The sequence below is a fragment of the Heteronotia binoei genome, chromosome 13, assembly GCF_032191835.1.
Source record: "Heteronotia binoei isolate CCM8104 ecotype False Entrance Well chromosome 13, APGP_CSIRO_Hbin_v1, whole genome shotgun sequence".
Taxonomy (NCBI): Eukaryota; Metazoa; Chordata; class Lepidosauria; order Squamata; family Gekkonidae; genus Heteronotia; species Heteronotia binoei.
This window is the reverse complement of record NC_083235.1, coordinates 11,959,872-11,987,413: the sequence shown is the minus strand read 5'-3', so window position 1 is coordinate 11,987,413 and position 27,542 is coordinate 11,959,872. Positions and strand designations below refer to the sequence as shown.

The following is a 27,542-nucleotide window of genomic DNA, read 5'->3' as shown; positions in this document are numbered from 1 at the left end:
GTCGGTTCTCAGGGTGACGCATGGGACAGAGCCAGTCCAGAGTGGGGGTATGGTCCCTCGCATGGTTAAAACTGGGGGGGGGGGGGAGGGAGGAACAGATGGGGTGTGGTCACTGCTCGTCCTCGCCAAAGACATCGTTCTGGCGCCGCTTCATGCTCTCAAAGTCAAAGGGGGCCCCCGCCATGCGCCGGTAAATGTCTTTGATGTCGTCGCACGTCGTCTCAAAGTGAGTGGTGGCGTCGTACGATCGCGAGCAGAATATCTGTGGGGAGGGGCAGGGGAGAGAAGAACAAAGCCGGGTGTATGAGATGGGGGAGAGGCCTGTGAACGGGAGGGACACGTCAAAGAAGACGCAGGAACCGACACTTATAATCTGTCCATCACAGTCAGTATCGGGGCTTTTTTGTAGTGGGAGCTCCTTTGCATATTAGGCCACACACCCCTGATGTAGCCAATCCTCCGAGAGCTTACAAGGCTCTTTTTTATAAGCTCTCGGAGGAATTGGCTACATCAGGGGTGTGTGGCCTAATATGCAAAGGAGCTCCTGCTAGAATTCCACCCCTGGGCCACACTCTCCTGATGTAGCCAATCCTCCAAGAGCTTACAGGGCTCTTAGAACAGGGCCTACTGTCAGCTCCAGGAGGGCTGGCTACATCGGGGGGGGGGGGGGTGCATGCGACCTAATATGCAAAGGAGTTCTCATTACAAAAAAAGGCCCTGGTCTGTACTGTCTACTCCAGGGGTGTCAAACATGTGGCCCAGGAGCCAAATCAGGCCCCCCAGCAACTGGCTGTCATCTGCTTCCTTCTCCCTCTCTCTTGCTTCCTTCTGCATCACAAGGCTTGCTCAATTGCTCAGGAGCTACAGATCAACTGGCTCTATTGGCTGAGGCTTCTCCCCCTCCTCATCCTCTGACGAGGGAGGGAAACAGTCAGACCTTCCTTTGCCCAGTTCCCTTGATCACACAGGAGATACAAAATCTTTAATTGTGTTTGTCTGTGTCCTTTATAAAGACTGCAGATTTATACCCCACCCTTCTTTCTGAATCAGAGACTCAGAGCAACTTACAATCTCCTATAACTTCTCCTCCCACAACAGACACCCTGTGAGGTGGGTGAGGCTGAGAGGGCTCTCACAGCAGCTGCCCTTTCAAGGACAACCTCTGCCAGAGCTATGGCTGACCCAAGGCTATTCCAGCAGGTGCAAGTGGAGGAGTGGGGAATCAAACCCAGTTTTCCCAGATAAGAGTCTGCACACTTAACCACTACACCAAACTGGCTCTCAAAGTTTATATCTCTGCTACCTAATCTTAAATAGGTATACACACGGCCTGGCCCAACAAGGTCTCATTTATGTCAGATCCGGCTGTCATAACAAATGGATTTGACACCCCTGGTCTACTGAGACCAGCAGCAGCTCTCCAGGGTCTCAGGCAGAGGTCTTTCCCATCATATTCTACCTTGTCTTTTTAACTGCAGTCATTGGGGATTGAACCTGGGGCCTTCTGCTTGCCAAGCAAAGGTTCTTCCACTGAGCCACAGGCCCAATGCAGAACCTCTACCTGCGATGCTCCCCCTTCTCCAAACCTCCTTCTCCTCCCCCGGGACTCACCTGACTGTCAGTCCCATCGTCAGTTGGTTCATATATGTCACTGATGGCCACGAACCTACAGGGAGGAAAAGACATGTCAGAAAATCAACCATGCGGACCTCCCTACCTTTTGTGCCTCTTCAGCTTCTGCTTAAACATTACTGTAATCTAGCAAGGTATACAGATGGGACACTCTGTCTAGGGCAGTGATGCTCTGTCTTCTTGGTGCTTCGGGAGGGGGCAGCAGTGGAAGGCCTTCTGAAGTTCTGGCTCCACTGGAGGACCCCCTGATGGCAACAGGGTTTTGGCCAGTGTGTGACATAAGTGTTGAACTGGATGGGCCATTGGCCTGATCCAACATGGCTTCTCTTATGTCTGGGGAAGTGATGCTCTGTATTCTTGGTGCTTGGGGTGGGGGCACAGTGGGAGGGCTTCTGGAGTTCTGGCTCCACTGGAGGACCCCCTGATGGCAACAGGGTTTTGGCCAGTGTGTGACATAGTGTTGAACTGGATGGGCCATTGGCCTGATCCAACATGACTTCTCTTATGTTCTTATGTCTGGGGAAGTGATGCTCTGTATTCTTGATGCTTGGGAGGGGCACAGTGGGAGGGCTTCTAGTGTCCTGGCCATACTGGTGGACCTCCTGATGGCACCTGGTTTCTTTGGCCACTGTGTGACACATAGTGTTGGACTGGATGGGCCATTGTCCTGATCCAACATGGCTTCTCTTATGTTCTTATGTGACACAGAGTGTTGGACTGGATGGGCCATTGTCCTGATCCAACATGGCTTCTCTTATGTTCTTATGTCTTGGGCAGTGATGCTCTGTATTCTTGGTGCTTGAGGGGAGCAACAGTGGGAGGGCTTCTAGTGTCCTGGCCCTGCTGGTGGACCTCCTGACGGCACCTGGGTTTGGGCCACTGTGTGACACAGTGTTGGACTGGATGGGCCACTGGCCTGATCCAACATGGCTTCTCTTATGTTCTTATGTGACACAGAGTGTTAGACTGGATGAGCCATTGGCCTGATCCAACATGGCTTCTCATATGTTCTTAAGTCTGGGGCAGTGATGCTGTTTACTTGGTGCTGGTGGGGGGGGGGAGGAGCGACAGTGGGAGGGCTTCTGGAGTCCCGGCCCCACTGTTGGACCTCATGATGGGTTTGGGACACTGTGTGACACAGTGTTGGACTGGATGAGCCATTGGCCTGACCCAACATGGCTTCCCTTATGTTCTTATGTGACACAGAGTGTTAGACTGGATGAGCCATTGGCCTGATCCAACATGGCTTCTCTTATGTTCTTATGGGACACAGAGCATTGGACTGGATGAGCCATTGGCCTGATCCAACATGGCTTCTCTTATGTGACACAGAGTGTTGGACTGGATGAGCCATTGGCCTGACCCAACATGGCTTCCCTTATGTTCTTATGTGACACAGAGTGTTAGACTGGATGAGCCATTGGCCTGATCCAACAGGGCTTCTCTTATGTTCTTATGTGACACAGAGTGTTGGACTGGATGGGCCATTGGCCTGATCCAACATGGCTTCTCTTATGTTCTTATGTGACACAGAGTGTTGGACTGGATGAGCCATTGGCCTGATCCAACATGGCTTCCCTTATGTTCTTATGTGACACAGAGTGTTGGACTGGATGAGCCATTGGCCTGACCCAACATGGCTTCCCTTATGTTCTTTCCCAACAGCAACCTATCATGGAGGAAGGCAAGTGCTGGTGGGGCTACCAGGTAGTGATGGCACCAGTAGTGATGGCACCGGTTTGCTCAGGTCCGCAGGCCCCAGCTACGTCTGTCGCCTCCTCCCACGTTCCACTGCTGGCCGGAACAAAGACAAGCTACAGCGGTGCATGCCTGTGTATGTGTGTGGGGGGTGGCGGCTTGTGGCAGCTAGGGAGCTGTGTACGGAACATGGGCGATGATGGAGCTCCTGCATCACTCACTTCTGGTCCACGGGTTCCAGCAGTTCGAGCGCTGGTTGCACTTCACTCTCGGGACAGTCCGTCTCCACCGTGGTGCTGGCGATGGCGATGTACTTGCCCTGGGCTGCCACGTTATGGGCAGAGGAGATGAGGCAGACGTAGATATCTGGGACAAGGGGGGGGGGGGAGGGAAGCGTCAGAAGCCTCGAGGAATGCTCCTGGCCCTGCTCAATGTTTGCCTTCTAATAAAAGTCAGATGGATCAAGAGTTTTGAAGGGGATCAAAGAAACCCAGGTTCACATTCTGGATCTGCCTAGAACTGGTTGATCCAAATCAAAAAAATAAAAAACAGTCTACAAACAACGCTATAATAATGGGAAGGGAAGGTGGCTCAGTGGTAGAGCATCTGCTTGGGAAGCAGAAGGTCCCAGGTTCAATCCCCGACATCTCCAACTCAAAAGGGTCTAGGCAAATAGGTGTGAAAAACCTTAACTTGAGACCCTGGAGAGCCGCTGCCAGTCTGAGTAGGCAAGACTGAATTTGCACAATGGACAACAAAGGCGAACGAATAATTTGGAAAGCATTTGAAAAGCACATCCTTCAATTGGACTGCGTTATCAATAGATCGTTCTATTATTCTTCTTTGGACTTTGTACATTGGGAAGTTTCTGATATTATTAGATATTTGCATGATTTGATACAGAGTTACAGCGTTGTTTTTACACAGTTTTAAAGTTTTTTTTAATTTGGATTATCCATTACTGCGTTCCCCTTTCTTGTTTTTCAGCAAAATTGGTTGATGGCGCCCGTCAACATTTAAATTTTTAAAAATTTAATTTTTCAATTTATACCCTGCCCTATCCCACCGCAAGTGGGCTCTGGGTGGCTTACAACATTTAAAAGACCTTACAAAAACATTTCAAAAAAACCTCACATCCAAACTAGCCAATATCATAGTTACAAAACCTGTAAAATTACAGAATCACAGAATTAGCAAAATAATATCCAACATAACTTAAGGACCTAGATGGAAAGGTGCTGGACATCTTTTACAGCACCCACCCCAAGTGGGCGTGGCCAGATGGGGGCAGCTGCCCAGCAGAGCTTCTGACTGGCTGAGCAGATCAAGATAATGTTACTCCAGCACAAGTTGCCATCGTAGTGTTTGTTTTATTCTCTTACACCTTCCCAGTGCATTTTTAAAAAGTTACTCCCCGGTCTCCTGCTGTCCTTGGACTTCCTGTGAGCGTGTGCTTCTCAGCCTGCTGCAAGCCATTTTGTGGCTGGCTCCGCCTCCTCCAGCAGCCATTTTGTGGTTGTGCTCACCACCCTGCGTCAGAATGCCCGACGTGCCTACAGGCTCAAAAAGTTTGGTGACCCCCCCCCCCATCCTCAGAGCCGGTGCGTGGGACTCGGCAAAGTAGTGGCAGGGCCGGTGGGCGCCCCCTCCCCGCTCGCGCCGACCTGAACGTGCGCTTCAGAGGGAGTCGGGAAGAGGCCGCCTCCTTCTTTCTGAAGTGCTCAGCAAGGATAGAAAGAAGGAGGCCTCTTCCCAGCTCCCTCTGAAGAGAGAGAGGTCTGGGCAGATCGCAACCTGATGATGTCACTTCTGGCAAAAAAACTTAAGAGGAGGGGGCAGAGCGTGGCCAGAAACCTTCGCGCCTGGCCTACCTACCCTAGAAGTTCACCTGGTCCACCTGACATCCTCGACTGGGTTAAAAGACATGAACTATCAAGGCAACTGGTAATGCCACACCCGGGGTGGCCAACCTGCAGCTCTGGGGCCACATGTGGCTCTTGCGTGACTCTCAAAGACCCCACTGCCCTGTCAAATGGCTTGGAGAAGGAGTCTGTCTCTTTAAATCACTTCTCCAAGCCGAGCCGGTAGCTTGAAGGAGCAACAAGGGGGGGGGGAAGCCAGCGTACAAGCAAAACTACAAAAAGGAGGAAAGAAACCATCAGCTATGACCACTAGATGTCACTCGCGCATCTTAAATATATCAAAATACAATCTGTTCCGAGACAAAAACTCCAGTCTCTGTCTTGTTTGGTTTGTAGTCACGGCCAAGATGATATTTCAAAAATCCAATAAAAAGCCCTTTCTACGGAGGCCCAGGTCACAGCTGTTGCACGATCTGCCTTTTACCATCTTCGGCAGGCCAAACAGCTAGCGCCTCATCAGGCCCCTCGGGACCTAGCGACGGTGATCCATGCAGCAGTCACTTCCAGGCTGGACTACTGTAACTCGCTCTACGCAGGCTTGCCCTTGAGGCTGATCCAGAAAGCTCCAGCTGGTGCAGAATGCGACGGCGCGATTGCTGTCTGAATCACCTGTACGGGCGAGCAGTCGGCCGACGCTGCGCAGTCTGCGCTGGCTACCATTCGAGAACCGGATTCGCTTCAAGGTTTCCGTACTGACGTTCAAAGCCTTGCGCAGCCTGGGACCGGCATACCTGCGGGACCGTCTCTCCCCATATGAGCCCCGGAGGGCGCTACAATTGGCCAATCACCATCTTCAGACCATCCCTGGCCCAAGGGACGTCCGGCTTGCCTCGACCAGGGCTTTTTCAGCACTGGCCCCGACCTGGTGGAATCAGCTCCTTACGGAGATTTGGGTCCTCCCGGATTTGTTATCAGTCCGGAGGGCCTGTAAGACGGAGCTGTTCCGCCAGGTCTATGGCTGAGGCAGACGGGCGTCCTGACCGTCTAAACTGGCCCCCCCTGCACTGATCGGTCTCCACCATCCATGCCGCCTCAATGTGAGCCGTGCCTTAATCGCTTAATTTTAAATTGTTTTAACTGTCAAAGCTGTTTTTAGTCGTTTTAAACTGTTTGATTGTTTTGTTATGTCGGAAGCCGCCCTGAGCCCATTTATGGGAAAGGGCAGCCTATAAATCTGCAAAATAAAAAATAAAATAAAATATATAAAGAGAAAATGACTCAGTCAGTGAATGGTCTCAGTAAGGTATCATCCCAAAGTTTCAATAGTCTCACTCTAGTTGCAACACAATTTCCAATGTCCAACTCAACACGCAGTCATGAAGGGGAGTGGACTCGTGCAGTCTCTTGAAAAATCCATAAAGCCAAAGAAATAAGGCGCAATCTCTGGATGAGAAGTGCCGCATTTTGAGTAGCTCCTTTTCAAACCCAAAAGGCTAATGGGACCCAATCTCAGCAGTTTGTTCATGTAGGAAACAATTCATTCAGTCATGGTAGATCTTGGGCCCTTTCTTTCCACCTCTACCTCCCTCCTCCATCTATTTTACTTCCTTCCTTCCATCTATTTTCCTTCCTTCCCTCCCCCTCCCTCCTTTCATCTATTTCCCTTCCTTCCTTCCTTCCATTTCCCTTCCTTCCCTTCCCTCCCCTTCCCATCTATTTTCCTTCCTTCCATCCATCTATTTTCCTTCCTTCCTTCCCTCCCATCTTTCCTTCCTTCCATCCATCTATTTCCCTTCCTTAATTCCATCTATTTCCTTCCTTCCTTCCATCCATTTCCCTTCCTTGCTTCCCCTCTTCCATCCATTTTCCTTCCTTCCTTCCCCCTTCCTTCCATTTTCCTTCCTTCCTTCCATCTATTTTCCTTCCTTCCTTCCCTCCCATCTATTTTCCTTCCTTCCATCTATTTTCCTTCCTTCCCCTCTTCCATCCGTTTTCCTTCCTTTCTTCCTTCCATTTTCCTTTCTTCCTCCCATCTTTCCTTCCTTCCATCCATCTATTTTCCTTCCTTCCTTCCTTCCCTCCCCCTCCCATCTATTTTCCTTCCTTCCTTCCATCCACTTTCCTTCCTCTCTTCCATCTATTTTCCTTCCTTCCCTTCCATCTTCCCTTCCTCCCTTCCATCTATTTTCCTTCCTTCCTCCCAACATCTGATGTTCCTTTCTTGCGGCTCTCAAACATCTGATGTTTATTCCACGTGGCTCTTACGTTAAGCAAGTCTGGCTGCCCCCTGCCATACACCATCTTGCTAGATGTCCCAGAAGCCCCCAAACACTGCTGATGCATCCCACCCCACCCCACCCCACTGGCCATCTCCACACTCACCTGATTTGCGCCCGACCTGATTCTGGGGGATGATGATTTGACAGGAATTAGCATCGTTGGTGCCTCGGATCGGGTGGCTCAAGATACAGATGACGCGGACCACCTTCCCCGCCGGGCGCACTCGGTCTGGCACGTAGCTGGGGTCGCAGATCAACTGCTTGCAGCGTGCCACCTGGGTGAGAGAGCGGGCGTCGTTAGGAGAGCTACAGGAAAGGCCTGGCCTCTGGCTCTGCACGTGACCCCCATGAGGTTCTAGAAAATAATCAAGAGCTCTCAAAATGGCCCATCTGGAAAAAATGCTACACTAGAGAAGACAAGAAGAAAAGAGCTTCGCTTTCTGAAACAAATGCATAAATTCCATTGCATTGGGAGCCATGTGCTGGGTGAACTTTTTTTTTTAAATCCGCAGGAACAGGAAGGTGGTGGGACAGAAAGAACAAACATGAAGCTACCTTGGGCTGAATCAGACCATTGGTCCTTCAAGGTCAAGACTGTCTTAGACTAGCAGCAGCTCTCCGGGCAGAGAGGTCTGTCCCATCAGCTCCTTTTAACTGGAGTTGCTGGGGATTGAACCTGGGACCTTTTGCATGCCAAGCAGAGGCTCTGTCACTGAGGCAGGGTCTCAGGTCAAGGTCTTTTCCATCCCCTCCTGCCTGGTCCTTTTAACTGGAGATGCCAGGGATTGAACCTGGGACCTTCTGCATGCCAAGCAGAGGCTCTGTCACTGAGCCAGGGTCTCAGGTCAAGCTCTTTCCCATCACCTCCTGCCTGGTCCTTTTAACTGGAGATGCTGGGGATTGAACCTGGGACCTTCTGCATACCAAGCAGAGGCTCTGTCACTGAGCCAGGGTCTCAGGTCAAGGTCTTTTCCATCACCTCCTGCCTGGTCCTTTTAACTGGAGATGCCGGGGATTGAACCTGGGACCTTCTGCATGCCGAGCAGAGGCTCTGCCACTGAGCCAGGGTCTCAGTTCAAGTTCTTTCCCATCACCTCCTGCCTGGTCCTTTTAACTGGAGATGCTGGGGATTGAACCTGGGACCTTCTGCATGCCGAGCAGAGGCTCTGCCACTGAGCCATGGCTCTTCGCAGAGTCAAAGAAAGCTAAAAAGGAAGGCTTTCTGCACCTGGAAGCTATCCTCAAGAGGTCCGTCGAACAACACTGAACTAACCCCTCTAACTATTAAATAAAGGCTCAAAGGGGCAACTTGGAGGAAAGTTGGACCCCATCTAGTTTATCCCAGTATCTTGGGGAAACAGCTACATCAGGCTTTGGGATGAATGAATCGTGGCTTCTGAAAGGGCAGGCCTCTCTGTGACCTCGACCAGCTCACAGGATTCACACAGGAATGGGCAACAGGAGGGCCGCATGGGGGCCATTAAATATTGGTTGCGCATGCTTTTTAGAACAGATGATGGTTGTCTCAGTGCTCTGCATGGCTGTGCAGCATGGAGGACAAAATCAATTCAATTGGGATTAATATTGGAGATCTATTTCTATATACCCAAAAATCCGCTTTCTTATCGATTAGACAACGATCGTTGATACTGAATTGAGGGTTCTCGAAAGCCTTGCTAAAGGCAGATGTTCACCCTTGAGTTTGGGGTTTTTACCTCCTGGGTATAGGGCTGAGTATCTCACCTGCCGTCTGCCCCTTGGCAACGCAGAGCCTATTCGCTAGCTAGGTTCAAAGTGCTACCATCTGCAATCCTTCTTGGAAGATTCCATAAAACTCCCTATGCTAACAGACTGTGCACTTGTGCATGTTTATTTATATTTCAATGTATTTCGATTTACTTCTCTGCATGTGCAGAGATCAAAGCTTTAGAACACGTGCTCTTAAACTGTACTTTTTACTCTGACCTGCGCTCCATACTCATTGAGCCCCGTTTTGAGTGAGCAAAAAAATTGTCTTCTTGTTGTCAACTCGGAACCAACTGGTAATTGAAACTGTTGCAGATTTTTCATATCTGGCATCTAGGAGGCGCTTAATGTATTTGCGAATTGCCATTTGATGGATGGACTGGTTCCCTGCGATGTTCGATATCATGCCAATAAAGGTTACTGAATTGAATTGAATGGCTGCAAAGGCATCAAGCAGTGGTAGATCAAAGAACTCTTCAGACAGGAAACAGTTCTTTTAAAATGTGGCGCTCTGGCAGACTCCGTGGCCAGCCCTCCTGCTAGCGTCACTCCCGAGAGCGATGCCTGGGAAGCAACCGGCAACATCCTAGCTTTTTGCTAACCGCGCAGGAGGGAAGAGCACCGTCCAACCACCCTCACCTCGCCTTCCGATTTGACCCCGACCACCTTGCCGCCCTTCCATGACGATCTCGTCCACCGGTTTGTTGAGCATGTAGGTGCCACGTAAATAGCGCTGAGCCTGTTGGGGAAGCGGGTTAGTGAGACGATATTGGTCAGACGGGTTCCCGCAACTTCAAACGCAGTATACGAAGCTGGCTCAAATAAAATTTGAACTTCTTGCAAAAAAGGTGTAGTTCAGGGGTGCCCAACTCGCAGCTTGAGGGCCGAATCAGGCCCCTGAGCAACTGGCTGTCATCTGTTTCCTTCTGTCTCGCTTCCTTCTGCATCACAGCTTGCTTTGCCAGGCTCGCTCAATCGCACAGGAGCTACACTGCAAAACCTCTATTTTCTCCATTGGCTGAGGCTCCCCCCTTAGGGAGGAAGGGGGGGGAGGCAGAGCTTGTTTTTCTAAACTTTCTCAATTGCACAGCAGAGCTTCTGAGCGAAGTCTCTCTTCCTTCTATTGGCTGAGGCTCCTCCCTCCACCAGTCCCTAGGAAGGAAGGAAAGAGCCAAAGCTTCCTTTGCCCAGTTCCCTGGATCCACGGAGAGATACAAAGAAAGCACCTTTAAGACCAATGAGTGCTAACATTTTAGGTACCGTATTTTTCGGACTATAAGACGCACTTCCCCCCCCCAAAAAAAAGTGGGGGGGAAAGTGTGTGCGTCTTATAGTCTGAAGGTACGTACCTTCGGGGAAGGTGATCTGCTGCCTCTTCCTCCGATCCGGCGCTTCCCCGCGCCTGCTTGCCTGGCTCCATCTTCTTCAGGCAAGCGCTGGATCGCTCCACGTGGCCCCAGCGCTTTGCAAGCGCCGGCTGCGGAGGGGGCAGCCTGCTTCCTACTTCCCTGTGTGCCTGCCTTCAGCTGTGATGTTTAAAGCAAGCGCTGGGATCGCTCCCCTCCCCCCCTCCGATCCCAGCGCTTGCTTTAAACGTCACAGCTGAAGGCAGGAGCACAGGCAAGTAGGAAGCACGCTGCCCCCTCCGCAGCCGGCGCTTGCAAAGCGCTGGGGCCACGTGGAGCGATCCCAGCGCTTGCCTGAAGAAGATGGAGCCAGGCAAGCAGGCGCGGGGGAAGCGCCGGATCGGAGGAAGAGGCAGCGGATCGCCCCCCAGGAGGAAGGTGCGTCCTATCCTCCGGAGCGCCTTATGGTGCGAAAAATACGGTATGTTTTACATTTTTAAAAAAATTAATTGCGTTTGCGTCCTTTATCAAGTCTGTATCTCCGCTAGCTAATCTTAAATAGGTACATACAAGGCCTGGCCTAACATGGCCCGGCCCAACAAGGTCTCATTTATGTCAGATGTGGTCCTCATAACGAACCAGTTCAACACCCTTGATGACTGTTTTAGCCATTTAATTAAAAACCTGAATTCCTCAGCACTGGATCTGGACGAGGAAGAAAGCGAACGCTAGTAAGAAACACCCAAGTCCAAAAGACGTTGGAGACGAAGTACCTGGCAAACCCCTGCGGGAGCTCCCCCAGACCGTAGAGCGGGTAGAGGTAGGGGCTTTTGCCGTAGCGGGCCAGGGATTCGCTGTACAGCTTGATGCGGTTGATGGTCTCCAAACAGGGCTGATCCAGGTAGCTGGAAAGCAAAACAGAAAGGCTGACTTCAGTCCGGCTCAACAGAAAAGCGGGCAGATGGCAGGAGAGGGAATCGGACATCTCCTAAGGGCAGAGTGTGACTCTCCTCTCGTCTGCCCAAGGGCAGCCGACAGTCCACGCCCTTGAAAGAAAACCTCTGGTCCCTGTACAAGGGGACTTTCCAAGTGCTATGGAGGAACTGTAGATCAGTGGAAGAGCCTCTGCTTGGCATGCAGAAGGTCCCAGGTTCAATCCCCGGCAATCTCCAGTTAAAAGGACCAGGCAGGAGGTGATGAGAAAGACCTTGACCTGAGACCTGGCTCAGTGACAGAGCCTCTGCTGGGCATGCAGAAGGTCCCAGGTTCAATCCCGGCATCTCCAGTTAAAAAGACCAGGCAGGAGGGGATGGAAAAGACCTTGACCTGAGACCCTGGCTCAGTGGCAGAGCCTCTGCTTGGCATGCAGAAGGTCCCAGGTTCAATCCCCAGCTTCTCCAGTTAAAAGGACCAGGCACGAGGGGATGGAAAAGACCTTGACCTGAGACCCTGGCTCAGTGGCAGAGCATCTGCTTGGCATGCAGAAGGTCCCAGGTTCAATCCCCGGCATCTCCAGTTGAAAGGACCAGGCAGGAGGTGATGAGAAAGACCTTGACCTGAGACCCTGGCTCAGTGGCAGAGCTCTGCTTGGCATGCAAAAGGTCCCAGGTTCAATCCCCAGCAACTCCAGTTAAAAGGAGCTGATGGGACAGACCTCTCTGCCGGAGAGCTGCTGCTAGTCTAAGACAGTCTTGACCTTGAAGGACCAATGGTCTGATTCAGCCCAAGGTAGCTTCATGTTTGTTCTTTCTGTCCCACCACCTTCCTGTTCCTGTGGATTTAAAAAAAAAGTTCACCCAGCACATGGCTCCCAATGCAATGGAATTTGTGCATTTGTTTCAGAAAGCGAAGCTCTTTTCTTCTTGTCTTGTCTCTAGTGTAGCATTTGTTCCAGATGGGCCATTTTGAGAGCTCTTGATTATTTTCTAGAACCTCATGGGGGTCACGTGCAGAGCCAGAGGCCAGGCCTTTCCTGTAGCTCTCCTAACGATGCCCGCTCTCTCTCCTAGGTGGCACACTGCAAGCAGTTGATCTGCGACCCCAGCTACGTGCCAGACCGAGTGCGCCCGGCGGGGAAGGTGGTCCGCGTCATCTGTATCTTGAGCCACCCAATCCGAGGCACCAACGATGCCAATTCCTGTCAAATCATCATCCCCCAGAATCAGGTTGAGCGCAAATCAGGTGAGTGTGGAGATGGCCAGTGGTGGGGGATGCATCAGCAGCGTTTGGGGCTTCTGGGACATCTAGCAAGATGGTGTATGGCAGGGGCAGCCAAACTTGCTTAACGGAAGAGCCACATGAATAAACATCAGATGTTTGAGAGCCGCAAGAAACGAACGTCAGATGTTGGGAGGAGGGAAGAAAAATAGATGGGAGGGGAGGTCCATCAAAATCAGCATTGTCTACACAGACTGGCAGCGGCTCTCCAGGGTCTCAAGCTGAGGTTTTTCACACCTATTTGCCTGGATCCTTTTTTTCGTTGGAGATGCCGGGGATTGAACCTGGGACCTTCTGCCTGCCAAGCAGATGCTCTACTACTGAGCCACCGTCCCTCCCCAAAGTCAGTATTGTCTATTCAGACTGGCAGAGACTCTCCTGGGTCTCAAGCTGAGGTTTTTCACACCTATTTGCCTGGATCCTTTTTTAGTTGGATATGCCGGGAATTGAACCTGGGACCTTCTGCCTGCCAAGCAAATGCTCTACTACTGAGCCACTGTCCCTCCCCAAAGTCAGTATTTTTCTACTCAGACTGGCAAAGGCTCTCCAGGGTCTCAAGCTGGGGTTTTTCATGCCTAGTTGCCTGGACCCTTTTTAGTTGGAGATGCCGGGGATTGAACCTGGGACCTTCTATTTACCAAACAAATGCTCGACCACTGAGCCACAGTCCCTCCCCAAAGTCAGTCTTGTCTACTCAGACTGGCAGCGGCTCTCCAGGGTCTCAAGCTGAGGTTTTTCACACCTATTTTTGCATGCATCCTTTTTAGTTGAAGATGCCGGGGATTGAACCTGGGATCTTCTGCCTGCCAAGCAGATGCTCTACCATTGAGCCACCGTCCCTCCCCGAAGTCAGTATTGTCTATTCAGACTGGCAGAGACTCTCCAGGGTCTCAAGTTGAGGTTTTTCACACCTATTTTTGCCTGGACCCTTTTTAGTTGGAGATGCTGGGGATTGAACCTGGGACCTTCTGCCTGCCCAGCAGATGCTCTACCACTGAGCCACCGTCCCTCCCCAAAGTCAGTATCGTCTATTCAATCTGGCAGCGGCTCTCCAGGGTCTCAAGCTGAGGTTTTTCACGCCTATTTTTGCCTGGATCCTTTTTAGTTGGAGATGCCGGGAATTGAACCTGGGACCTTCTGCTTACCGAGCAGACGCTCTACCACTGAGCCGCCGTCCCTGCCCCTAACGTGGGCAGGAACTGCAAAATAGCCCACCTTCCTATCCACTCCCCCACCCCCACTCTGACTGAGTTCTTTCCAAAAAGATCTTTGCAAACCAGACTTGGGAAAGATCGAAGCCAATCAGCAGTCAGGGGACAGCATTGTGCGGATCCTAACCCACCCCACCAAATGGGAATAAAAACGAGTGTGGGGGGAAGGTGACTCGTTTGGTCTCAGTCGCGGGAGGCCACTGAAAAGGCCGAGCGAAGCCGGGATGCTGGCAGAGAGAGCCAGGGAGAGAAGGACCCCCCCCCACCCCAAGGCTACAGATCCAAAGGTCACTCACTCATCAGTGCGGTAGAGCGCCAGCGCGTGACCCGTGAAGTCGATGACATCCTGGCCTAGGTCGAAGCGTCGATAGACCTCGCGCATGGTGGTGCCGTGTGGATCCACCCCTTCCAGTGTCTTCGGGTCGTTCTCATCGAAGTTCGCCACGAAGACCAGGAACTTGCGGAAGCGGCGCTTCTCAAACATGCCCATGAGATCTGCAGGACAGAGAGGGTCATGGGAGTTATGACAGCTGGGAGGGAGGGGAGGGGTGCGCTGGAGTGTCAGGGGAAGAGTGTGCCCTCAGACTCACACAGCAGCCAACCAGTTCCTGTGGACAGCCAACAAGGCAAAGAGGCTGAGGCCTTCATAAGAACATCAGAAGAGCCCTGCTGCATCAGACCAGTGGTCCATCTAGTCCAGCATCCTGCCTCACACAGTGGCCATCCAGTTCCTCTGGAGGGCCAGCAACAGGGTGTAGAGGCAGAGGCCTTCATAAGAGAGCCTTGCTGGATCAGACCAGTGGTTTGCATATTTCAGCATCCCATCTCACTGGCCAGTTCCTCTAGAGGGCCAACAACAGGGCATAGAGGCCGAGGCCTTCATAAGAACACCAGAAGAGCCCTGCTGGGTCAGACCAGTGGTCCATCTAGTCCAGCATTCTGTCTCACACAGTGGCCAGCCAGTTCCTCTGGAGGGCCAACAACAGAGCACAGAGGCTGAGGCCTTCATGAGAACATCAGAAGAGCCCTGCTGGGTCAGACCAGTGGTCCATCTAGTCCAGCATTCTGTCTCACACAGTGGCCAGTCAGTTTATCTACACAGCCAACAACAGAGTGTAGAGACCAAGGCTTTTCTAAGGACATAAGCGTGCTTATCGGAAGGATATCTGAAGAAGCGTGCATCTGCATGAAAGCTCATACCCAGAATTAAACTTTGTTGGTCTTAAAGGAACCACTGGACTCAAACTCTGTTCAGTTCTGCATAGTTTGTGGAGGAGGACAGTGTCAATTCTCCCCGTCCCAACATCAGTTCTCGGTGGTGGTCCAGTGGCTTTAGAATGGTGTCTTTGGTCTCAGAAAGGAGCAGGCGTAAAGGTTAGAATCTAGTCGCTTCTTGGATTTCCAAATCCCAGACCACACACTCGGGATAAATAAAATATGGAATGAACTTTTCTGTTTAGGCAGACCGCTGTGACCCTAAGACAGCCCTCTGCAAGCTGCCAGACTTATGTTTGTGAAACACGGCTGCTGTAAATGCAAGAATGCACCCGCAGTGTCTCTGCATGATTCAGGGCTCTGGCCTGACTGCCTTTGAGTTAGATTCAGGGCAGCTAATTCTGCTGTGTCGCTTCATCTCGGGGTGACGGTACTTTGTACAGAGATACAGCAGAATCACTCATCCTCGGAAAAGCCATGCCCCGAACAGTGATTCATGCAGATATATACAAAGGGCTTCTCTGGGATGGGGGAGACTCTTTCTTTTACCCATTCCAAAAGTGTGAAGTTCCAAAAGTTACTTTTACACATTCCAAAAGCACCTTTGCAGGTGGGAGAATGAAGCCTCATTGGGGGGCGAATCACAGAGTTGGAAGGGGCCATACAGGCCATCTGGTCCAACCCCCTTCTCAATGCAGGATCAGCCTAGAGCACGGCTGGCCACACTGGCTTCACTTAAGAGGCACATAGAATAAACATCAGATGATTGAGAGAAGACAGGGAGGGAGGGAAGGAAGGGGGTTAAGGAAGGAAGGAAGTTCAGGGAGGGAGGGAGGGAGGGAGGGAGGGAGGGAGGGAGGGAGGGAGGGAGGGAGGGAGGGAGGGAAGGAAGGAAGGAAGGAAGGAAGGAAGGAAGGAAGGAAGGAAGGAAGGAAGGAAGAGAAGGAAGGAAGGAAGGAAGGAAGGAAGGAAGGAAGGAAGGAAGGAAGGAAGGAAGGAAGGAAGGAAGGAAGGAAGGAAGGAAGGCGGGCAGGAAGGCGGGCGGGACGGAGGGAAGGAGGGAGGGAAGGAGGGAGGGAAGGAGGGAGGGAAGGAGGGAAGGAAGGAAGTTAAGGAAGGGCATTAAGGAAGGAAGGAAAGAAAGAAGGAAGGAGGGAGGGAAGGAAGTTAAGGAAGGGCGTTTTAAGGAAGGAGGGAGGGAGGGAAGTTAAGGAAGGAAGGAAAGAAGGAGGGAGGGAAGGAAGGAAGGAAGGAGGGAAGGGAAGGGAGGGAAGGAAGGAAGGGAGGGAGGAGAGAGAGAAAGAAAGAGAGAAAGAAAGAAGAAAGAGAGAGAGAGAGAAAGAGAGAAAGAAAAGAAAGAAAAGAAAGAAAGAGAGAGAAAGAGAGAGAGAGAAAGAGAGAGAGAGAGAAAGAGAGAGAGAGAGAGAGAAAGAGAGAAAGAGAAAGAGAGAAAGAAAGAGAGAAAGAAAGAGAGAGAGAGAGAGAAAGAAAGAAAGAAAGAAAGAAAGAAAGAAAGAAAGAAAGAAAGAAAGAAAGAAAGAAAGAAAGAAAGAAAGAAAGAAAAGAAAGAGGGAGGGAGGTTAAGGAAGGGGGTTAAGGAAGGAAGGAAAGAAGGAGGGAAAGAAGGAAGGAGGAGGGAGGGAGGTTAAGGAAGGGGGTTAAGGAAAGAAGGAAGGGGGTTAAGGAAGGAGGGAGGGAGGGAGGGAAGGAAGGAAGGAAGTTAAGGAAGGGTGTTAAGGAAGGAAGGAAAGAAGGAAGGAGGGAGGGAAGGAGGGAGGGAGGGAGGGAAGGAAGGAGGCACACAGAATAAAATCAGATGTGGGGAGGGAGGAGGCACACAGAATAAAATCAGATGTAGTTAGGCAGACAGGGAGGGAAATGCCTTCTCCAAGCCAGCCAACAGGGCGTTGGGAGCTTCAAGAGCTATGTAATATATGTGAAAGAGCCGCATGTGGCTCCCAAGCCACAGTTTGGTCACCCTTGGCCTACAGCATCCCCAACAAACGTTTCTCCAGCTGCTCCTTGAAGACTGCCAGTGAGAGTGCGCTCACAACCCACCCTCGGTAGCTGATTCCACCGCTGAACAACTCTTACTGTAAAGAAGTTTTTCAAAATATCCAGCTGGAACCTCCCCCACCCTTAATTTAGGCCCATAACTGCGAGTCCTCTCCTCTGCTGCCAGCAGGAACAGTGCCCGGCCCTCCTCTAAGTGACGGCCCTTCAAACATTTCAAGAGAGCCATCATGTCCGCCCTCAATCTCCTCTTCTCCAGCTGAGAAACTGCACAGGAGGGAAGCCCAGGAAAATGCATCCGTTGTGCTTTTTATACTTGTAACAGAATGTACATTTGTTCCGTTTTTTAACGTTGGAATGGCCATCCCAGGCGGGTCTGTACAGCGAGACACGCACTTAAAAACCATAATAATCGATGCATTAGAACAAAGTTGGGAGTCAAGTTGCACCTTTAAGACCAACAAAGTTTACGTTCTGAATAAAACTTTGTTGGTCTAAAAGGAGCCACTTGACTCCTACTTTGTTCTACTGCTTCAGACCCACACGGCTGCCCACTCGGATCTATAATCAACGCACGCAAACATAAAGAGCATCAAGTCAGACAGGCAGCTTTGTGTCGCTTGTCATGCTAGGACAGGCCCACTCACTGGATGCGAGAGCCTCGGTCTCGGTCGACGGCACCTTGTAGATCTTTCCTGCCTTGTAGACGAAGCTGCCTTCCACCACTTTGAAGTCTAGATAGCGGGTCACCTCTGTGTACAGCAGCATCTTCACCAGCTGGCCTGCGGGGGAGAAGAGAAGCTTTGTCTGGGCCTGAAACCCTCCTTGTTTGCTCTATGGGTGATACTCCAGATGGGAGCCCACATTTCCTTGTATAAAAGTCCTTTCCTAAGAAGCTGCAGGGATGAGGTTACCAGCTTCTTGCACAGAAATGTCCGTCAGGACAGAAGAGCGTGGGAGGAACTGTGAGGTGTAAGAGAGCTTCAAAGACAGCAGAACAATGTTCAACCCCACACTGGATAGCCACAGAAGGTCCTTCACTCACGACAGATGCTACTTCTCTGCCCTTCAGCATTTTCCCCCGGCTCTGTTCAAGCAGACTGCATCTGGAACTTGTACGGCTGCATTCTTTGCAACACCTCTCCCACCACCAAACTCAGAAGAGAGCCAGTTTGGTGTAGTGATTAAGTGTGCGGACTCTTATCTGGGAGAACCAGGTTTGATTCCCCACTCCTCCACTTGCACCTGCTGGAATGGCCTTGGGTTAGCCATAGCTCTCGTAGGAGTTGTCCTTGAAAGGGCCACTTCTGGGAGAGCTCTCTCAGCCCCACCCACCTCACAGGGTTTGATTCCCCACTCCTCCACTTGCAGCTGCTGGAATGGCCTTGGGTCAGCCATAGCTCTCGCAGGAGTTGTCCTTGAAAGGGCAGCTTTTGGAAGAGCCCTCTCAGCCCCACCCACCTCGCAGGGTGTCTGTTGTGGGGAAGGAGATAAAAAAGATTGCAAGCCGCTCTGAGACTCTGATTCAGAGAGATGGGCAGGGTATAAATCTGCAGTCGTCTTCTTCTTCTATAAGGACTCAGGGATCTCCCTTCCCACTGAGAGTCAGTTTGGTGTAGTGGTTAAGTGTGTGGACTCTTATCTGGGAGAACCGGGTTTGATTTCCCACTCATCCACTTGCAGCTGCTGGAATGGCCTTGGGTCAGCCATAGCTCTGGCAGAGGCTGTCCTTTTAAAGGACAGCTGCTGTGAGAGTTCTCTCAGCCCTACCCACCTCACGGGGTGTCTATTGTGGGGAGGTGGAGGAGATTGTGACTGCTCTGAGACTCTGAGATTCACAGTATAGGGCGGGATATAAATCCAATACCTTCTTCTTCGTATCTGATTAAAAGAGCTTTGGCTCTTGAAAGCGCACACTACAAAAAACTTATTGCTCTCTAAAGCACTACTGGACTCAAATCTAGCTCCTCAAGGACTGCAGAAAGACTTATCTGGACGGTTATTTGCCAGGTCTGCAATTTGTTTTGTCCTGCTGTTCTTCCGAAGAATTCAAAGCAGTACGCGTAGTTCTCCCCTCCTTCGCTTTATTCTCATAGCAACCTCGTAAAGGAGGCTAGCCAACAATCTACAAAACTCACGCACATGCATCTTAAGGCGCTGCGTCGTAGGTCTGCCCTCCGATCTGGCCGCTCACCCTCCCACAGAGATGCTCTTCCTTCGGCTCATCCCTGTCCACCTTTAACAAAATGGGTCTTTGTCTTGAGGGGCCAGCTGACCAAGAGTACAAACCCCAGCTGGACTTACCATTGGCCATGAGAAATTTGGGAATCAGGTCAACGTTCCAGTCGCGGCCACGGCCCATCGATTCAGGGGGGCCCTCGGCGATCTCAAAGCGCTTGTAGAGCTGGGGACCGAGGAAAGACAGCGGATCGCACAAATGAACGGGATGTTTCGATGCAAAAATGCCTCGCTGGCATGCAGTAACCTGTCAGTGCTGCCTAAATACAAGAAGCGGCCCAAAGAAATCTGACAGATCAGCTGGAGAAAAGTTTTTACCTCCCTTACAATAGTGGATGTAGCTAATTTTCATTCATATTTACATGATTTACAGTCCATGATATATAATCCGTCTTTCTCACAAGGACTCAAGGCGGACTACAGAGAGTCAGCACAGCCAACAAAATGGGACTTTCAAATAACCAACATGTTCCCATTTCAGAAACCTGGAACCACCAGAAAGAACGGAAGCGGGTCATCAGCATTAATACGGCACACTCAGCGCTACAAGATCTGCACAATAGGATCTTCTGTACAATAAGTTATACAGAACAGTCTGGAACACAGTCCCTAAACTTCTTATCCGAAGAGTGCCGGCCCTAGGGTGCAGGGCGCCCCAGGCAGGATCCCGAGACGAATTTCTTAAAAGAAAGCCCTGATCAATAAGGGAACTCTCCCTGACCCCCAAACTCATCTTAGTTTAACCACTGCTACAATTTTGCACACTCCCTGGTGCAGAATACATAAATTATTTTTTTTTTTTTGCCATCAAGTCACAGCTAACTTACGGCGACCAGGGGTGGGATCCTAGCAAGAGCTCCTTTACATATTAGGCCACACCCCCTGATGTAGCCAATCCTTCAAGAGCTTACAGGGCTCTTTTTTGTAAGCTCCTGGAGGACTGGCTACATTAGGTGTGTGTGGCCTAATAAGCAAAGGAGCTCCTGCTAGAATTCCACCCCTGATGGCGATCCCGTGGGATTTTCAAGGCAGATGTTCAGAGGTGGGTTCCCATTTCCTGCCTCTGTGGAGCAGCCCCGGGCTTCCTTCAGTGGTCTCCCATTCAAAAACTAACCAAGGCTGACTCCACTTAAATTCCGAGTTCTGACAAGTTCTGCCTAGCCTGAACCATTCAGGTCAGGCTGGAATATAGAACAAGAAGATCAGTTATTCTTCACATTAATAATATCTAGCACTTTAAAGGTGAAAATGGTGTGCAATATACACTCTGCTTTCCCTGTGCCACAGAAACCCATCTGTTCAGAAAAAGGATCCTGAGAAATCTAAACACCGATATCACAAACTGCCACTGTTTAAGCACATAGGTGGTGCTTCCAAGTGACCAGAATCAGGGCTCTTTTTTTTTTTTTCAAAGAAAAAGCCCAGCAGGAACGCCTTTGCATATTAGGCCACACCCCTGATGTCACCATTGTTCCACACAGGGCTTTTAGTGTACAAAAAAAAAGACAAACAGGAACTCATTTGCATATCAGACCACACTCCCTGATGTCACCATTGTTTCGCGCAGGGCTTTTTTTGTGGAAAAAGCACAGCAGGAACTTGTTTGCACATTAGGCCATGCCCCCTGATGTCACCATTGTTCCACACAGGCTGTTTAGTGTAGAAATAGCCCAGCAGGAACTCATCTGCATATTAGGCCACACACCCCGGCGCCAAGCCAGCCGGAACTGCATTCCCGTTCCTGCTGGGGAAAAAAAACAACCTGCCCACAGTGCTCCAGGTAAGTCATCACAGTAACACCAACAGAAATCCTATGAAAAGGGAAGCTGGTCCTATTAGCCAGCAAATACATTGCAGTTGAGATGACTCAGGTTAAAAGACACAGGCTTGTCTCTTAGCGAGTTCCACCTAGCGAGGTCATGGTGGAAAAAAACAGTCATGCTCTTCATCCTTGCAGCATGCAGCTTCTCAGACCTGCGTTCGAAACTGACACACACAAAGCGCCGCTGGTCTCTCACCTCTTCCAGGGGGGTAATGGAGGAGCTCTCGCCCCCGTAATACGGGTTCCGGTCCATGTGCAAGACCTTCTTGCCGTTCACGGACATAATGCCCGAAAGGATACATTCCTAGGACAGAAGACAGCAGGATTATGCGTTTTGCAGAATATGAGATCAAAGTCAGGCACGGGATTTCTCAACAACATGCCCTCAGGCGCCGTGTCACTAACCAACGCCTCTCTTGGTGCCTGAGTATTTTCAGAAAGTAGGTGGGGCTTTTTGAGTTTCTATTGTTAATAATGATAGCAGCTTTATGTAAAGAGTTATGTGTCGCCTCACTCCATAGCATTTTGTGGTTGGCTCTGCCTCCCAAGGCAAGCCTTTTTGTGACCACGCCCACTGCCTCCTATCACAATCCCAAATGTGCTCTCAGGCTCAAAAAAACCCAAAAAAGTGGAACCCTTGTTTCAGGCTAAAAGCATATGCTCCCCAAACCCGCAAGCAATGTTTGGTATAGTGGTTAAGTGCGCGGGCTCTTATCTGGAAGAACTGGGTTTGATTCCCCGCTGCTCCACTTGCAGCTGTTGGAATGGTCTTGGGTCAGCCACAGATCTGGCAGCCATAGCTATTGTCCTTGAAAGGGCAGCTTCTGGGAGAGCTCTCTCAGCCCCACCCACCCCATGGGGTGTCTGTCTGTTGTGGGGAAGGAAGGTAAAGGAGATTGTGAGCCGCTCTGAGATTCGAAGTAGAGGGTGGGATATAAATCCAGTATCTTCTTCTTTAATGATCAGACTGGGTCTTTGCAAGCTCACACTTTGAGACTTAAGGCCTGCTCCCCTTAAACTGGATCACACTTCTCTGGTAACAGCGGCAGACCAAAAACCATACAGCAAGGGTGGCCAAACTTGCTTAACGTAAGAGCCACAGATGTTTGAGAGCCACAAGACACGAACGTCCCATGTTTGAGAGCCTCGACACAGAAAGGAAGGAGGAAAGAAAGCAAATAGACGAAGGAGGGAGAGGTGGAAAGAAAGCAACTTTAATTTTAAATGCGTTCTCCAAGCGGGCCGACAGGGTCTTGGGGGCTTCGAGAGCCACACAATGTGTGTGAAAGAGCCACATGTGGCTCCCGAGCCACAGTTTGGCCACCCCTGCCATATGGGAAGCTCCCATGGCAGTACCATTAGCTGCTATGGAAGGGCAGACGGGCACTTGAATTTCCCACAAAATTCATTCTTTGCAGGTTATAGCAATTATTTTTTTCTAATACCAGACTAGCAGTGGATCCAGTTCAGGGCTTTTTTTTCCCTGCAAAAAGAGGTGCTGGAACTCTCAAGAAGGAAACGAAGGGGAAACACATGGATGCTCCTCATTAACTTTTAAACATTTTTCGGGAGTTTTGTTTCCATGAAGAGGAACTCTGTTCCGCTGTGTTCCCCCCGAGAAAAAAAGCACTGATTCAGTCACGGAGGAATAGCAATCATGCTAAACCTGGAAGGGAAGAAGAGGCCTTATGCTGAAGGTCTCAATCAAGCTCCACTTGAAGGATAAGCACCAGTCACCGTGGGATCAGCATTTTGGAATGAGTGGGAATTGTGGCATTCGTAATCAGTGATGCCACAAACGCTATCCAATAGCTTCCTGTGGCATTCGCGCCGCTATATCCCTACCCATCAATCCAAATCACTACAAATGTTGCCGGTTAGAGAAACTATTGCAATTCCCCAGCAAGAATAAATTGCTTTTTTTTTTAGTACAGAGAAGTCAGCAGGAGCTCCCCGTTAACAGAAGAACTTCTGTGAAAGAACATGTCTGGATGCTCTCGGCTGACAAATTAGAAGTAACAGCACGTATGTTTTGCTATCAACAACTAAGCTGAACGGGCCCTTAGGACAGCTCTACACTACAGAATTAAATTGGATTAATAATTTTTCCTTCACCCCAGGTCATCCCAGCAGCCAGAGTTTCACGAGAGGCTCTAGCAACCTCAGTCCCTCTTTGCCAAATGACAATATCGGGGATTTTGGAGAATAGTTACAATGGTACAAAACTAATGTGCTTAGTACTACGAATCCGCGGTTAACAGACTATGCTGAAAGCAACAGAGAAGACAGTTTCCAGTGTAGGAAATCCCTATCCCTGAAGCAATGTGGAAAGAGGGGGCAAACCCAAACTGCCAGATCAGACCCAAGGACGTTGTGCAGGGAGAATGGAAAGAAATGCAAGGTATATTGAAGCTTGCTTAACGTAAGAGCCACATAGAATAAATGTCAGATGTTTGAGAGCAGCAACAAAGGAAGGAAGGTGGGGAAACGGGGGGGGAGAGAGGTGGAAAGAAAGCAACTTTAAATTTAAATTTATTGTCCAAACTGGCCCCTAGGCTGCATGTTTGACACCCCTGGCCGAGATACTTCTCTATCTCACTGGTGGGGGCTTTGAGAGCCACACAATGTGTGTGAAACAGCCACATGTGGCTCCTGAGCCACAGTTTGGCCACCCCTGGTATATTCATTTCTGCGGCAGGTCACAGAGGACGCAAAACTCAGAAGAGAATCACAGAGTTGGAAGGGAATTCCAGGGTCATCTAGTCCAAACTCCCAGAACAATGCAGGAAATGCACGAATACTCCACACACACACACACACCACAAACCCCCAGTAACCCATGCTCCATGCCCAGATGGCCAAAAAAACTCAAGGATCCCCAACTAAACTGACCTGGAAAAAAATGCTACCCAATCCCAAAGTGGCGATCAAGATTTCCCTGAGCCCTTCCTGCCTTCCTTATCTTCTGCCCAAGAAGCAGCATGGCTGTCAGATGGCCACCTAACCTCTGTTTAAGAAGAGGCCAGCACCTCCAGAGGAAGCCTGTTCCACTCTAACTGTAAAGATGTTGGCAAGAAGGCAAGAAGGCTAGTGAGATATACTCACTGTTGTCAGCTTCCTTCTCCTCTCTTGCTTCCTTCTGCATCACCGCTTGCTTTGCCAGGCTTGCTCAATCGCACAGGAGCTACAGAGCAAAGCTCCTCCCTTAGGGAGGAAGTGGGGGAAGGAGAGCTTGCTTTGCCAGGCTCTCTCAATTGCACAGCAAAGCTACTGAGGCAAGTTTCTCTTCCTTCTGTTGACTGACGCTCAACAAGCCAGTGAGGTGGATTAGGCTAAATGTGTGTGTCTATGTTCTTTATAAAGTTTATATCTCCCCTATCCGGCATTACGTTTTATGACACACATGGCCCAGCCCAACAAGGTGAAAATACGGCCCTCATAAGAAATGAGTTTGACACCCCTAATCTAGGCATAACAGAGACCACAAAGACTAGACCAGGGGTGTCAAACTCATTTGTTATGCGGGCCGGATGTGACATAAATGAGACTTTGTTGGGCCGGGCCATGTGTGTACCTATTTAAGATTAGGTAGCAGAGATATAAACTTATAAAAAACACAAACACAATTTAAAAAATTTAAAAAAACTTAAAACATGCTTACAACATCAGCACTTGTTGGTCTTAAAGGTGCTTTCTTTGTATTTCTCCTGTGGAATCCAGGGAACTGGGCAAAGGAAGCTCCGGCTCTTTCCTTCCTTCCCCAGGGGGAAAGAGTGTCAGTCAAAAGAAGGAAGAGATGCCTGGCTCACTAGCTCTGCTGTGCGATTGAGAGAGCCTAGCAACACTGCCTCCCCCTCCAAGGGAGGAGCCTCAGGCAATGGAGAAAACAGAAGTATTGGTCTGTAGCTCCTGTGCAATTGAGCAAGCCTGGCAAAGCAAGCTGTGATGCAGAAGGAAGCAAGAGAGGGAGAAAGAAGCAGATGATAGTCGGTTGCTCGGGGGCCTGACAGGAGCCCCCAAGGGCCTGATTTGGCCCCCGGGGTTGCATGTTTGACACCCCTGCACTAGGCCTTTCCTAGACTGCAAAGATCTACTTGGGGAGACACGAGCTACATTTTGCTAGTAGCAAAAGAAATGATCAGTAACTCACAACAGCTCATCCTCGGCCACGAATTGTGTTAGTTTTTAAGGTGCTACTGGACTCCAGCTCTTCAATATCTTTAAAAGTGAAAAGTGATTCATAAAAGCTCCTCCCCTGCCACACCCTTTGTTAGTCTGTAAAGTGCTGCTTGACCCTTGCCCTTTTCTGCCGCTACAAACAGACTTTCACGGCTACCCATCTTGATCTATCTCATGGGCGGCCAAAACTGTGGCTCGGGAACCACGTACGGCTCTTTCACACATATTGTGCCGCTTCGAGCCGGCTCTGTCGGGCAGCTTGAAGAAGGCAATTCTCTCCCTAAATCATTTCTCCGAGCCAAGCCGATTGGTGGCTTGGAGAATGCATTTAAAGTTGATTTCTTTCCATCTCTCCTTCCCCCCCCCCATCTATTTGACTTCCTTCTTTCCTTGTCTCGTGGCTCTCAAACACTTGATATTCATGTCTTGCGGCTCTCAAACATCTGACGTTTCTTCTCCGTGGCTCTTCTGTTAAGCAAGTTTGGCCACCCCGATCTAGCTGAAGCAGCACCTACCCTGCAAACAATGTTCCCTCTAAGCTGCAGAGTCCCGTGAGCAAAAATTCTACTTTGTGAACTACTGACATTAAAGTTGTGAGCTCCTGGCATTAAAGTTGAGCTACTGCATAAATCACTGTGCTCTGGGGTCATCCTTCCTGAGCGAAGACAAAAATGTGCGAGGTGGAGGCTAAAAATGTGTTAACTCAGCTTATGAACATATGAACATGAAGCTGCCTTATACTGAATCAGACCTTTGGTCCATCAAAGTCAGTCTTGTCTACTCAGACTGGCAGTGACTCTCCAAGGTCTCAAGCTGAGGTTTTTCACACCTATTTGCCTGGACCCTTTTTTGGAGATGCCAGGGATTGAACCTGGGACCTTCTGCTTCCCAAACAGATGCTCTACCACTGAGCCACCGTCCCTCTCCTTAGAGGGAACACTGCCTGCCACATATGTTGTTAATCCTTAAGGTGCTACTCAACTCTTCCTCTTTCCTACCAGTGGCACAAGACCTTTGATGTGCAGTCAGAAAGTTCGAAGTACAAAATGCACCGGTGTGGGAAGGTGTTGCACTCATGGAGGGTGACACAGAGGGGGGAACGGAGAGCCAGCTGGCACCCAAACATCTGTACCAGCTGCAGCGATGCTCAACAAAAGGCTGCTCAACATGTGCTGCTAACCTTCCCCTCCTCACACACAGATGGGAGCGCGCTGGGGCTGCAGAACTGACTAGGGATACTGCGGGTGGGGGCTCGACCACTATGCAACGGGATGGCACCGCAGAAGCGCAAATACCACTGAAATTCAAACCGGCCGGGACTGCCAGCTGACTGGGGAGGCGGGGTCTGCCCCACCGTCTTTACAGCCCCTTGAAACCATTAAGGAACTGGTTTTTGTTTTTAAAACAACCCCATACATACCATGCGATAGTTTTTGCATGCATCGCAAAGCCCACCCTGGGGGGGCACAGGGATGCAATTCAATCGGGAGGGGCCATCCTATCCCGCTGTTAAGGAACTCCGATGGCGTCGGGTTGCATCAGCGAAGCTGCAACCCAGACTGAAGGGAAGGGTGGGGGGGACGGGCAAGGAAAAGGAAGAGCCGCTTGGAGGAGTGACAGCAACGCTCGGGGATGAAGGGCAGGGGCAAAATGGATGCTGCGGCACGGAGGAGACGAGGCCGCCGCCAATACGCCGTGCATTAATGCACCGTGCACTAATGCAACGCACCGTGCACTAATGCACTGTGCAAGGAGCGGCCGGCGTCTGGACCGCTGCAAGGCAGCGCAGCATTGCGGGCACTTTGAGCAGGACGTGGGCCGGGGGACGTTGCAAAGGGCGATGCAGCCCTACCCGGACAAGGCAAGGCAATGCAAGGCAGGGAGGGGATGGGCGATGCTGATGCGAGGCAGGGATGTAGGAGGGTGGCCGGAGGGACTCACGGTCAGGCCGGTGCCCAGCACGATCACGTCGTAGGCCTCGTCCATGATGCCCGGTGCGGAGCCGCCGCCTCCTCCACCTCCCCCCGCCCGCCCCAGCGGAGCCAAGATGGGCCTCGCCACTCGCCGCCCCGCCAGATCCCTCC

General features: G+C 50.6%; 1 protein-coding gene across 1 annotated transcript; it reads right to left on the bottom strand.

Moving 5' to 3' along the window:
* Positions 1 to 27,542, bottom strand: GDI1 (GDP dissociation inhibitor 1). Its single transcript, XM_060252498.1, is given in 13 exon segments — positions 1 to 262; positions 1,612 to 1,666; positions 3,552 to 3,696; positions 7,575 to 7,746; positions 9,857 to 9,892; positions 9,894 to 9,940; positions 9,943 to 9,956; positions 11,337 to 11,468; positions 14,288 to 14,486; positions 17,867 to 18,001; positions 19,524 to 19,623; positions 21,476 to 21,583; positions 27,400 to 27,542. Coding segments are annotated over 13 exon segments (1,341 nt in total). The 5' UTR covers positions 27,445 to 27,542; the 3' UTR covers positions 1 to 109.